This window comes from Carettochelys insculpta, chromosome 24 (genome assembly GCF_033958435.1).
Source record: "Carettochelys insculpta isolate YL-2023 chromosome 24, ASM3395843v1, whole genome shotgun sequence".
In the NCBI taxonomy this organism is placed as follows: Eukaryota; Metazoa; Chordata; order Testudines; family Carettochelyidae; genus Carettochelys; species Carettochelys insculpta.
Window position 1 is genome coordinate 7184509 of NC_134160.1, and position 14135 is coordinate 7198643.

Consider the following 14135-nt stretch of genomic DNA (forward strand, 5'->3'; position numbering starts at 1 on the left):
GAGGAGAGGTGGTGCAGAGGCAGTCTGTTTACTAAGAGGTAGTCTGCCCTATGAACAAATGTTCTGGAAAAGTTGATATGACCAAAAAAAAAAAAACCCAGCTCCTCGGTTTCCTGTCCTCTGAGAAGTAGCTCCTTCTTTCTCCGAGGGGCCAGACGTTAGTCAAGAACAAAGCACTGGTAACTTCAGAGTTTTATTTATTTTATTTTCGAGTAAAAAGAAGACTTCATTGCAGGCTCCACATCCATTGTGAGAAGGAGGAGGAAATTTCCCTGGCGGGAAGGAAAATATTAGTAGCAAAAGTAACTCAACGGTTGTGTAGGCCGTTGTTTCTTAAACTATGTTCCATGGAACACTGGTGGTCCGTGAGCAGCTCACAAGTTGCCGCCAGCATTTGAAAAAATACACCGATGGTCTATATTTTGTTACTAATACCGGATACAATGTTACTTCTTCATTGCTATGATACCTAATTAATTACTTCATTTCAATTTTGCTATATATGTTGCTGTTTGTTTTTTGTTTGTTTGTTCTGACGACAATTTTCTTTTTGAAGAAAATTTTAATTGGTGTTCCACATAAAAAACATTATTGTTTGGTGTTCCCCGGTCTCAAAAAGTTTAAGAAACACTGGTGCAGACAGTTTCTTGCATGCACTGACTAGATGAAAAGGAGTTCTGTAAGCAGAGATTTAAAATGGAAAAAAAAAAATAAAAACCACCTTGGATGTGCATAACTAGCTGTATCTCCATCTTGCAGGGGAAGAGGTGTTGCTAATCCAAGAGAAACTGGATGGCATCAAGACTCGTTACTCGGACATCACAGCCACTAGTTCGAAGGCTCTCAGGACTTTAGAGCAGGCACGCCAGCTGGCCACCAAGTTCCAGTCCACACACGAGGAGCTGACAAGCTGGATGAGTGAGGTGGAGGAGGAGCTGGTGTCCAGTAGAGGGCAGTCACCTGTGGGAGAGCAGATACCCCAATTCCAGCAGCGGCAGAAGGTCAGCATTTTTGAAGTACTGAGCTCAAAAGCTGGGGTGGAGTTTGATAACGGAATGCACCAGAGCCAATGAGCTGTGGGAGGGTGGGTGCTGCACAGGGAGTGAACTGCAGAGGATGTGATGGAGAGTTTGTTCTTAAGGTGTAATGCCTGGAAGTGGAGGATAATGGAAGGGGAAATATTAGTTTGGTCCATGACTAGGGCTCTTGGGCACTAAGGTAATACAAATAATAGCAAAAATATTTCATTTTAAAAAGCAGTTGGGGCACCATCCTTTACCTGCAATTCCGAAATCTCCAAAGCTCATTGAGAGATCAGTTAATACGTTGCAAATATGTTAACAGAAGCAGAAGGTAACACACTGCTAGGAACCGCCTCCTGTCTTCTGGTCTCTCTCACACCCATGTCACCCCCATCCTTTCCATACAAAATACAGCCCCTGAGTGCAGCTTCCCTGTCCTCACTTTGACCCCTTTGAATCCTTATTAACTGACTGCAGATTCTTCCCAATCAGATTCAAGCGACTCGTCCTTGCCTTCAGGGCCTTTTGCAGCTGCTCCTCCCAGCTCATTTACTCTTGTCTCTTATTATGTTGTACCCTGCAATTTCCCCCCCTAGGGATTCCTGTCTTCAGCTATCCGTTCATCCACTTTTCCTGCAGACCCCTCTGCACTTTCTCTCTTACATATGATGGCATACCTGCCCTGAACGAATCTGTAGTGTCTCCCCAAGACCCAGGCTTGCTGTGACACCTCCAAGTAATCAAGTTTCAGAGGAGTAGCCCTGTAAGGCTATTTCAGCAAATACCACAAGGTGTCCCCTAGCACTATCTAGACCCGTGGTGTCCAGCTGGTTTGGAAACATTAGCCATTGCTATAGCAAGTTAGCTGAATTATTCTGGAAGTATATCTGTTGTTCAAACAAACTAGCCACGCTCAAATGGCCACATGTGGTTACTGGCTAGAGTGTCGGAAACCACAGTTATACACTGACAAAATTTATTAGAGCAAAAGCTTTCATGGGCTGGAGTCCAGTTTGTCCGATGCAATAAGTGGGAAAGTTTGGCAGGTATACACATGCAGAGATAGGTGTGTTACATTGCTATGTGGAAGACCAGTGCTAACGAGAGCAGTTCAGCCAGGGTGGATGTGGCCCATTCCCAATATTTGATGAGAAGGTGTGAGTGCCAATAGAGGGAGTATTACTTTTTGGAGTGAACTAGCCACTCCTAGACCCTGTTCAGACCCCGTCTGATTGTGTCAAGTTTTGCCTATGAATCACAGCTCTGCAGTTTCACACTGAAGTCTGGATTTTGAAGGTGTTTTGCTGAAGGATGACAGCTTTCAGTGAGCACCCAGGGAGGCTGAAGTGTTCTCCTAATCATTTTTGAATGTTTACCATTCCTGATGTCTGATTTGTGTCCGTCTATTCTTTTGCATAGAGAGAGTTCTGTTTGCTAATGTACACGGTAGAGGGGCATTGCTGGCGCATGATGGCATATATCATATTGACAGATGTGCAGGTGAACAACCCCCTGATGGTGCAGCTGATGTGCTTAGGTGGTTAGCTTATGCCCAAATAAATTGTAACGTTCCAGAGGACTCCTCATTTTAAGAAGAAATCAGCCAGTCCATGATCGTCTGTGTTGAAGGGCGCTTTCAGTTAGCTACAATGTTAGAATCATAGAACTAGACGGGACCTTATGAGGTCGTTGAGTCCAATTCCCACACCTCACGTCAGGACCAGGCACCATCTAGATAATTTCTGATAGGTAGTTGTCCGACCAGCTGTTAAATATCTTCAACGATGGAGATTCCACAGCCTCCCTGGGCAATTTATTCCATTGTTTAAGCACCTTGACAGGAAGTTTTCCTAACATCCAAACTAAATCTCCCCTGCTGCAGTTCATTTATAGTCATCCTATAAAAGGGTAAAAAAGCCCTTTTAGGTTACTTGGGCCCATCAGGATGCATGCTGAGCTACAGCATGTGTCTCTTGTGTTGTTACAAATGAGACCATATCCTCCTTCCCCCTGCGGGTTCAAACAGCACCTGGCAAGTGGGCATTCCTACCAAAGGATAACCATAACTAATGCATTGGCAAACACCTCCTCTGGGGCCCTGTACCAGTGAAAATAAGAGGCGGTGGGGCAGGGCGTGCACAAGGGGTCTGGTGCACACACACCCCCTCCCTGCCCCCGTGCACTCACCATCGGTGCTGTGTTGCTTCCAGTGAGCGTGGGGGTGGTTGCACTCTCCCCCGGAGTGGCGCGGCCCAAGAGTGGTGCAAGCTTCCGAGTTCATGCTGCTCTTGGACTACGCCACTCTGAAGAAGGAGGGGGACCACCCTCCGTGCCCCCTGAAAGCAGTGCGGCGCTTCTGCAAGTTGAGGCAGGTGGGAGCAGATCGGGGGAAGGGAGATGGCAGGGCGGGGCAGGGACACCCTGGAATCTCCACACGAGTGGTCTCTGGTTGGAAAAGAATGGAAGGAACTTGGCTGCAAGACGGTTCATGGTTCAGATGCTGAAATGATCTCTTGCCAACACTATATCCCTGTTAACGGAGACGTGCTGTGCATGCTCTCCCTGTGTGTCCTCCTTAGGAGCTTAAGAAGGAGGTGATGGAGCAAAGGCTCGTCCTGGATACCGTGAATGAGGTGAGCCGTGCCCTCTTGGAACTCGTGCCTTGGAGAGCCCGCGAAGGGCTGGATAAACTTGTGTCGGACACCAACGAGCGGTATAAGCTGGTCAGCGACACCATCAGACAGCGAGTGGAAGAAATCGATGCTGCTATACAAAGGTCACAGCAGGTAATCTCATAACCTCCTGTGCCTCGCTCGGGGCAGGTTTTGGCGGGGACTGTGCGCCAGCGGGTTCACCGCCGCTTCAGCCCTAAGCGGCAGCAGAAGTGTAACTTTAAATGTGAGACTTCCATGGTGGGGAAGCACCAACGTGTGCCGAGAAATGAATCAGTTTGGGAATTTGTGGCATAGAACCTGGGATAGAATCTGGCTGGTTTCAGAACAGTCTGACTTGATGATGGCGTTAATATCTAGGTAGTTCGGTGTCTCTTGGAACAGTCCTGTATTCACTCAGCACTACTGGCTTTTGGGTCGTGGTGCTAGTGGATTCTGTCTGAAACTGGTAACAGGTGATGGTCAGGTCCGGAAATGTAATCCACTATTCAGACAGCCTGTGGATCTATTCCAGAATAGCAGTCTTCCTAAGAATCATTGTATTTGGGGAACTGGGGAGGGTAGTGAGTAGCTAAACTTCTTGCCAAGGACTTTGAGCAGAAAGAGCACAAACAGAACTTGCCCAAACTGTTGTGTGCAAGAAAGGTCTCTTTCCTTGTGGACAGAAAAGGCGTTTAAGGGGCTTGCTTCATTAGACTCTGGAGTGCGAAACCTACTAGCTTCAATGCTGCTCCGTGCTTTAAAATCTGCTAAAGAAGGCAGTACTCTCTTCCAGGCAATGATGTATTTATTCTTTCAACTGATGGACACTATTAATCAACAGATGCAGTGGACTGTTATTAGCGAAATGTATATTGTGCACTTGAAATCCCACGAGTATTCAGACACGTGTCTGTTTAGCTCTTTCTTGGCCTTGTCCATATGAGTCCTGTGTATAAAACCCAGGGCTGTTTTTATTTCTCTTGTGGAAGAGAGTACTGTCTCTTTGAATGTTTGTTAAAAGGGGACAAGTATCAGAGCGGTAGTGGTGTTAGTCTATATCCACAAAAACAACAAAAAGCCCTGTGGCACCTTATAGACTAACAGAATTTTTGGAGCATAAGCTTTCGTGGGCAAAGACCCGCTGGGTCAGATGCATGCTTGTTGTGGCTTTGCTTTCATTGTGTAAAAAAGAATGTGATTTCTGTACCCAGCAAGAGCAGAGAGACATTGAAAGGGATGGTGTCTTTTTAAGACAGTTATCAGCTGCTGCATCGGTAAGCTTGGAAGGATCTGGGTTTTGATATTAAATGTCAGGAAGTTTCAATTTCACTAGATATGCAAACTGATAAAGAATAGGTCCTTAGATGATCATCAATATTTCAGCAAAGCAAAGGAAGGGAAATTCTGCTTGAAAATTCACCCATGTTTGACTTAAGGTGGCTTACTTAGTACAGGTTGAACCACTGTAGTCCAGCATGCTTGGGATCTGACCAGTGCTGAACCATAGAGGGTCAGTATTGACTAGCACATTACCAACACTTCCCCTCTATACTGGGCTCTTAGAAGACATTTAGGGGTAAATTACAGCTAAATAACAGCACAGAACACTGAGAGCCAGGGCTGGCGCCTGGAAACAAACTAAGGGACCTTGGAAAACTTGGCCACACCCATGATAAATGAGCATCCTGTTAACTAAAATCATGCCAGACCATGGATGTTGCTGGACCAGAGAGTGTCCGACTAGAGAGGTTCAACCTGTATTGGATTTAACAGTTTGTGTTTGGGACGGATAGCTCAGCGATTTGAGCATTGGCCTGCTAAACCCAGGGTTGTGAGCTCAGTCCCTGAGGGGGGGCCATTTAGGGATCTGGGGCACAATAGATTACTAAAAAAAAAAAAAGGATAGTGCTTCGTCCTGCCAAGAGGGCAGGGGACTGGACGAGATGACCTCCCCGAGGTCGCTTCCAGTTCTATGAAATATGTATCTCCATATATATACACACGCACACACACACACACCCTTAACTCCTACAGTTATCAGTGCCTGATTCTTTCTTCATCATTACTTAAAAATAAACATAGATGTTATCCCACCAAATCATTGCAAAATTGAATTAGTCTAAACTATTCCTTGGCGTCCGTCTCTGCAAATATTATCTCAGTGTTGTTGAAGAGTTATTGCCACATTATCCAGAGCAGAGCTGCAATTGTTTTCAGTTTGAGTGGTGGGAGGAGGAAAAAATATTTGGGGGGCAGGGGGGAGCAAACCTAGGTAATTTTCCCCACATCAAGTGGGGAATTAGACCTGCTGGTAGGCCCACTGACCAACATGGGGCAAAAGGGGTAGTTGCCCCCAGGCCTGGCATTTCAAAGGGGCCTGGGATGCCAGACACAGCTGCTGCTACTTTGGCACTGGCCAGAGCTCTCTTCATGGCTGGTCAGTTTCCTGGGTCCCACAAGCGACAGGGAGATGGGAACCAGGCTAACCCCTGGTTCCTGGCTGCCCACCACTCTGGTCAGTTTCCCGGCTCCTGCAAGCCCTGGGGAGCCAGGGACCAGTTCCTTTCTCCCCCCTAACTTGCACAAATATGTAAATTACATGGGGGTTGCAGGAACGCAACCCCCACATAACTTGAGGGTTTACTGCACATGCCTCTCTTTGCATGCGACTCTGAGGGGGTTGCCTCTCATTGTGTGGCTCATAAAGCAACCTTGGAGTTGTTTCATCCTTGGCTGAGTGTCGCATGACGCCTGCTGTGCCTGTCACCTTTGCACACTGATGTTCATTTCCCTTGTTCCAGTTGAGTCCACACTGCCGCAGAGATGTCTCTATAAGACCTCTGTCCTTGCTGCATAATATGCGTGTCACTCTTGCTGTCCTGTGGGCTTGTGCATCCTTGTAAGTGCTGTCTGCTCTCTGTGTGCGGCTAACTTGTTGCGCTCGGTCTCCTCTCCCTGTCTGCTAGTACGAGCAAGCTGCAGATGCAGAATTAGCCTGGGTTGCTGAGACCAAACGGAAGTTGATGGCACTTGGTCCAATTCATCTGGAACAAGACCAGACAACAGCACAGCTACAGGTCCAAAAGGTACGGGCAACATGCATGCACTACTTTTGCTTGTGGGGTGAAAGGACGGGCAAGACCTGATTAATTGTCTGGAGCGGCAGGGAGATGAAAATTGCTCCTTGAATAGAGGTGGTGGGTGAAGTGGAACAACTAATTGCTATGTCAGGGTGATATTAATTCATTTGCTGACGTAGGACGAGTCATTGATCATGTAGGAGAGGAAGGCGGCAATTTATTAGCTAGGATTGAGCTGGGGGTGATGGCCTGGAGGAGGACTGGTGAAGGTCTGTCTTGAGGGTGAGTCATTTGGTGAAAGGATGTTGAGTTGTAGCTACAACACAGCCTTTCTCTAGGGAGGTGCGTGAGTTTTATAGACCTGAGACTGGACATATCCAGAGAATAGCCATTCAACTCCATTTTTAAGTAATAGAGACACTGAGGTAGTAAGTTAAGAATAATCCCCAACTACCCATCGCCCCAGAAAAAAAGATATGCCTGAATTTTTGTACCACAGGAGCCTCCTGTTAAAATAGGGCTGAATGAGACAAACAACTCTTCATATGAAGACCTCTAGCCCTCTCGCTGCAGGATTGCCAAACGTGCAGCTCCACTTTAGAATAATTTTAAGTTGTTTAGACATCCATGTTTTTAAATGTCTTAGGAGCTATGAAGTTTTCTTTGCTGGTTTATTAGATTCCCTGACTGCCCCTCTTCAATCATGGCTGTAATTAGTTTGTGCGGGTATATGCAGCCCTGTTTCTATCCCCTTGGGAGGTTTTGCTAGCAAACGCTTTCTTGCATTAACCAGGAAAAGATTTGTTGTCCTTTTGAGTGTTCCCAGATCTAGTCAGGCCTCAGGGAGGGGGTTTGTGTGAAACGGTGGTGTTAGGAGTCCAGGAGGTATGACAGTAATAGCAGTTATGACCAGATTTGATACCCAGTCGTCATCTCTATGTCCTGTAAATGTTACTGGGTCACTCTGGTGCCAGTTCACACCCTGACCCCCGTGGTCAGTGTTCAGACATTGTAGTTACCTTCTGTTTTGGGGGTGTCCAACGTAACAAATCTAGATTGGATCCTGGTGACTTCTAGGCTTGTGTCAGCACACCAGTCCCAGTTTAAGTTCCTTGCAAGTTGCACCGCTGCTCAAGGCACCCACTCAAGGTGGGGGGGGCACCCCACCCCCCAGTCTACCCAGGTTTTCAGCCTGATGTGGCTGGGGGAGTGGTGGCCTGACCTGGTGCCTCTCCCCTGGCATGAATGCAACCGTGGCCTGGCCATAGACCCTCCTGCCACAGATTGGCTCTGAAACCCCCCACTTCCCCTGCTCCCTACAGCCACAGCAGCCCAGGTGCCCCAGCCTCCCTCCACTCAGAACAGCTCGGGCTTGGACACGTACAAATACACACAGCTGGAATAGCCCCGCCTTGGGGATCCGACCCCCACCCCAGGGCTGGAACATGCCAGCCCAGAGCCCACACCCCTAGCCAGCACCTTCACACTTCTACAGCCCAACCCTGTCCCCCAGGCCTGAGCCCCCTCCCACACTCAGAATCCTTTGGCCCCACACCTGCCAGGTGAATGTTGCGTGCACCACTTTGAAGTTGCTGAGGGGAGTAATTAGAGGGAATGCTGGTCCCCTGGGCGGTCTAAGTCTGAATATCAGGAAAAAACTGCAAAATTAATGCCACTGGAGAAGGGTGAACTTTGAATATTGAGGCTACCTGTAAATATCTTAGATCTGCTTATCGCTGACTGGTCCCTTCCATGGAGAATCATCTTTGGTCCTTGTTTCCCTCACAGTGGTCATAATTGGGGCAAAAAGGTACTGGACTTTGTCTCGTTGCTAAGAGCAGACCACTACAACAGAGTTGAGGTCAAATAGAGATGGCAAAGGAAAGAAAACTTGATTGATAAATAAGCTAATAACCTCAGGTTTAGCTTTAAATAACAAGCTTTGCATTCTTTTCCAGACCTGACAGCAGTAGACATAAAAAGTCTCATCAGCTTTTGAGAAAAAGAAAGAAGGAAAGAGAGAAAGAAAGAGAACCATTGTTATCATACAGAGAGGAAGCGAAGCATCACAGATTAAGTTAAATTGAGCTAAGCTCAGCTTTCGGCTATTGTGGGGGTATTGTTAATCATATAGCCCCTTGGAATATAGATTATATTTATACTACACAGTGCCTTTCATAGCAGTCTTGTCTTGAAGTACTTAGTAAGTATGACTCAGCCACACTACCCCCTTGTGAAGTGAGTCACTAGTGGCAGCTCACTGCAGCTGGGGAAACTGAGGTGCAGAACTGAGAAGGTGACTTGGCTAAAGTCACAGAGGAAATTAGTGGCTGAACTCAGAATAATTCCCTCACTCTTCAGTACAGTGCAAAGGTCTGCCTCTTTCTACCAGTTCTGTCCCTCTCTTGTTGTTTCTGTGTAAGTTGGGAGAAGCTGCTGGGTTGATGGACAGCAGAAATAAAGTTGATGCGTGAGCTGCTCTGAGTCTGAACCAGTCCTAATTTCGGTTGGCTTTTCACAGACTTCTCAAAGAAATTCCAAAACCCATTGCAGAGGGTAACTGAGAATGTGTGTACGTTCCTGGGAAGATCAACCCGGCCAGGGTCAATCTTCCGGAGTTCAATTTTGTGCACCTAGTGGGGATTTTCTCCCATCAACCTTCCTCTGTGTAGATGGCCAGGTAAGTTGGTTGCAGAAAAGTCAATTCTAGCTATACAGTTGCTTTAGCTAGAGTTGTGTATCTGCAATCGACTTAACTCCCTGGTTTAGACCAAGTCGCAGTAATCTGCAGGTGAATTTAAATAGCCAGACTATCACAGGATATTTGGTTTGGTGTTTGCAGTCTCTGATTTATTTGACCACCTTGTCATCTTCACCAGTCATCTGACCTCCTTTGGCAGAGTTTCTGTGGTCCATTTTCCCAGTATAGGCACTGTGGGAAGACAACATGTTTTGTTGCTTGGAGTTAATTCTGTGTTTTCTTTGTTTTCTCCTCATTCTGAGCATTCTCTTCCTACAGGCTTTCTCCATAGACATCATTCGACACAAAGATTCCATGGACGAGCTGTTCAGCCAGCGTAATGAGATCTTTGGAACCTGCGGGGAAGAACAGAAAGCTGTGCTACAGGTAAATCCATTGCTTTGACACCTGCCACTCCTGGCAAGTAACGGCTGAAATATTGGTTGGCGGGAGGCAGGAAATAAATGCACGTTTCCTGCATCTGTCTGTTTCCTCATATGTTTCACCTTGATTTGAAATAATTCCCTCTCTAATCATTCCAGTCTGTACTACCCACAAGAGATGTTTCCCATTTATTAAACCTTTAAGTGCTGTTGCAGTGTTGATAAGGTGCAGTCCCGCTGACTGATGGGGGCTCAGGGGAGCTCCTGGCTGCTGCTACTTCAGCAGTGGTGGCAGCTGGAGACCTGGGGCCCTTTGAACTGCCAAGGCTGTGCCACTCTGCACAACTCTGCGTGCTGGAAAGGAAATGGGGGGCAACATCACAGTCTGGGCAGAGATAAGGGCTGAAAGCTCCAGGCTCCTCCCCTTCTGCTCTTGGACCATCCCCTTCCACCCTCGATCCCGCCCCTTCCCAAGAGCAGAGCCGGCCACCTTGCCCCGATCCTGCAACGGCTGTTGGCCTCGCTGACAAGGGGCAAGTGTTGGGGATCTCCCGTAGCCTTTTGGTTGGCAGTGCTGTATGCAGACATGGAACTCCCGTTTCCGTTCGTAGCACACAGCTGGCTTACTTTCTTTGCCCTTGCACCGACATGGCCAACTCTGCTCACTCTTCTTGTTCCCTCTAGGAGAAAACAGAATCTCTCGTGCAGCAGTATGATGCTGTCAGCCAACTCAACTCAGAGCGCTATGCGTGTTTAGAGCGAGCACAGGTCTTGGTGGGCCAGTTCTGGGAGACATACGAAGAGCTCAGCCCCTGGATTGAAGAAACACAAACACTGATCACACAGTTACCCCCTCCAGCGATTGATCATGAGCAGCTCAAACTGCAGCAAGAGGATATGAGGGTAAGGGGGAGTGTTTTATTTGCATCACTTACACCAGGTACAGGTTGCACCTCTTTAGTCCAGCACCCTGGGAACCTGACCAGTGCTGGACAAAAGAATTTGCGGGACCACAGGAGGTACATGTTGTCTAGCACCATTACCAGCGCTTCCACTGCTGACTGGGCTCTTAGAAGACATTTAGGGGTAAATCACAGCTAAATAACTGCGCAAAACACTGACAGCCAGGCCTGGTGGCTGTGAATAAACTTTACGGGACCGTGGGAAACTTGGCCACACCCAGGATATGTGGACATCTGACTAACGAAAGTCATGCCGGATCACAGATGTTGCCACAACAGAGAGTTTCAAACTGTAGAATGGATTCAGCCCCACTTAAAGGGAAGAGTGAGGCTAAGATTTTATCACAATTATTTTTAGCCAAAGCCCTGGACAAGTCACAGGTAATAACCAAAAATTCACGGATCTTTCCTCCCTTACTTGATAAAAATAACTAAGACAAAATTACACTGGAGGAGGGGCTGGCATCCACCACTGCTGGGGCTCCAGGGATCCCCCCCCACCAAGCATGGCTGAGAACTGAGGGTCCCCCTGTCGCTGGCAGCATCTTGGAGCTGTGGGATCAGCCCAAGGTGGCTGGGAGCTGCCAGATTGCCTGTCGGCTGGAAGCTGTGGGGTCCAACTATGGATACAACTATGGGCAGCTCCCCCACCTGTGGCAGCCAAGAGCTGCAGGAGGCCCCCATCTGCTGACAGCTCGACCAGGGCAGAAGCGGAAGTGTCAGGGAGGTCCCTGAAAGTCACAGGTTCCGAGACTTTCATGACCTCCATAAGAAAATCTTAGCATTCCCGCTGAGTATTGTTTGCAGATCAGTAGGTAGGTGGCATCTATTTAAGTGTAGCACTTTTTACCATTTCCGTCTGTCTGTCACAATGACATCTGTAGAAATAGAATCCAGAGCAGGTATTTGTCACGTCCTGTAACGAGTCTGTATTTTAAATAGAAATTCTGAATATAAACCCACGGGAGGTTGATTATCTTTGTCTCTTTCCTCTGGGTGTAATGATGCCATAGGTGGGTGAGTGTTCTGCTTGAAAAACAGGTGTGCAAAGGAAAAACGCCTTTGCGGGTTGGGTGAAGGTGGAGAAAAGATGAGAGTTTGTCCTTCCAGTGACAGGGTGGACAGAGACAAAGCATGATGACTAACTACAGTGGGGATTAGAGTGTTAGAAATACCCAGGCAGTGGAGATGGGACCACAGGAAACCTGGCTACATCCATGGCCATGAGGAGCCCTGAAAATTGAGGACGTGATGTAAATATGATACGGACTTGAACAGCAATCTCTTTTTTTCCTGTCCTGTAGCAATTAAGAGAGTCTATAGCTGAACATAAGCCTCATATTGACAAGCTGCTGAAAATTGGGCCACAGTTGGAGGAGCTCAACACTGAGGAAGGGGCGATGGTCCAGGAGAAGTACTTAACAGCAGAGGCCACGTATGCCAGAATCAAAGAGGAGGTGCGCCAGCGAGCTCTGGCACTGGATGAGGCCGTTTCACAATCCACTCAGGTACATGTCTCTTTACATGCAAAGAAGCCACGGTTTTGTGTTTGTGTTTCTTCTTCGAGCAGTGTTCCCCTGGGTGCTCCACTTTCAGTGTCGGCGCAATCCCACACAGGCGCTCGGAGATTCTTCATTAGCGGTAGTTCCCCCGTTGCACATATACAGTAGCACCTCCTTGAGCTACATGGCACACACAGAGCGTGGGCCCCTCAGTTTCTTCTTTACCGTCCTCGGCTGCAGACGGAGCTCAGCTCTTCTGTTCTCTGTTAAAGGCAAAGACAGAGTTAGTTTAGCTAGAAATAGTTGTTAGTGTTAGTTGGTTAATGGTTACTAGTTTTTTCTGCATTTCTCAGAAAGAAAAAATAAGTAAAAGTTAGTGAGAGTTTGTAGTAGTGAGGTTAGCAGCTGCATCATTGCCATTCTGGGCTATCCCGGCTTCAAGCCAGCCTCCGATGGATGTTTGTCTTGCATTAAGTACTTGGGCGAGGCTCGCCAAACCCAGAAATACACCCACTGTGCCAGCCTCACAGCCTGTCGGGACAGGGCCAATAGCTCAAGACTTTCCTCCATGAGACGTCCCAACAGTCTCCTGCCCCAGAGCGGTCTCCTGCTAAAATGGCACTGGGCAGGGGTATGGACAGTGCACATCCCTCTACCTTGTTTGCAATGGCAGCCACGAAACTGGGCACCTCCGCAGCACGTTTTTCACCTCCAGCGCCTTCAGTTCAGGCCACAGCAGTGGAGAAATCCAGGCTGTCACCCATGGTACCATCAAAATTGGCACCACCAAAACGGGTGTATTCGGAGCCAGATTGCAAACACTCGATGCCGTGGGCACTGTCCGCATCCACGCCGGTGCTTACACCGAAGAGATCTTTGGCGTAAGCGACTGCCCGCCTTGGAACCAAACACCGTGCCTGAAAAGCACCACACCGGCTCACTGCACCATTCAACAGCAGCACTGTCTCTGGCTCGCAGGAAGCCTAGGGCGGAAGTTTCGCTGCGCACCTGCTTGGCACTGGAGAAGGCCCCAACGCAGCACCATGGCGCCTCTCCCGCTATGCAAGGTTGGACTGGGTGGAACTAACTACAGTACCACGGACCTCACCATGCCATAGATCTCTGTCTCTGCCTCTGTCTCCATGCCCCTCTGGGTGAGCTGCGTTCTCCCAGGACTCTTGCTGTAGAATGCCCACCCTGGTGGGGACAGTTCTGATGGCAGGAGTGTTTTCTCCTCCCACCAGTCCAGTCTTGCCCATTTGTGCTGGGATGACTCTCAGGTGCCATTGACGTACCTGCCTCTACCTCCTCTGTTTTTCACCCACCACTGCCCTTATCCACCCCACCCTACTGAGCACTGGTCTTCATGGGAATTGCAGTTGCACTGGTCCAAGCATCAGCTGGTTTCCTTCGCCACTTGGATGGCTGACGCTGCTTCTCCTGAGCCTACAACTTCAGTCACATACCCCCCATCTCACCACTCAAACGCGGAGGACTCTGTTTTGGGAGGGAAAGACAGGCCCCTGGTCCGCCAGTCCTCATCTTCGCCCAATGACACAGTGATTTCATTTCCCCCACTGCCAGCTGACAATTCACAGTCATTCCAGGAGCTATTTTGTACAGTGGTGCTGGCCTTGGAGAAGGACCTGCAGGAGGTCTAAATTAAGCGATGCTGGCTCCTCTGTGCGCTCCAGCTGCCCACATCTTCCAGGATCGCGTTAGCAATGGACTCAGCCGAGGTCATATGGGAAATGCTGGCTTCCATTGCCCCTACCAACAAGCGGGCTGACCA

General features: G+C 48.3%; 1 protein-coding gene across 19 annotated transcripts in view; it reads left to right on the forward strand.

Annotated features, from left to right (window-relative positions):
* The window catches only part of MACF1 (microtubule actin crosslinking factor 1), a 317553-nt gene that overhangs the window by 253464 nt on the left and 49954 nt on the right, over positions 1 to 14135 (forward strand). For 18 of the 19 annotated variants that reach the window (XM_074976442.1, XM_074976451.1, XM_074976458.1 and 15 more), the window contains 6 exons: positions 760 to 1001; positions 3602 to 3808; positions 6643 to 6762; positions 9776 to 9883; positions 10564 to 10782; positions 12146 to 12349. In XM_074976442.1, the coding sequence (XP_074832543.1) occupies positions 760 to 1001; positions 3602 to 3808; positions 6643 to 6762; positions 9776 to 9883; positions 10564 to 10782; positions 12146 to 12349 (1100 nt within the window). The remainder of the gene's footprint in view (positions 1 to 759; positions 1002 to 3601; positions 3809 to 6642; positions 6763 to 9775; positions 9884 to 10563; positions 10783 to 12145; positions 12350 to 14135) is intronic. The other variant, XM_074976449.1, reaches the window with a different exon arrangement.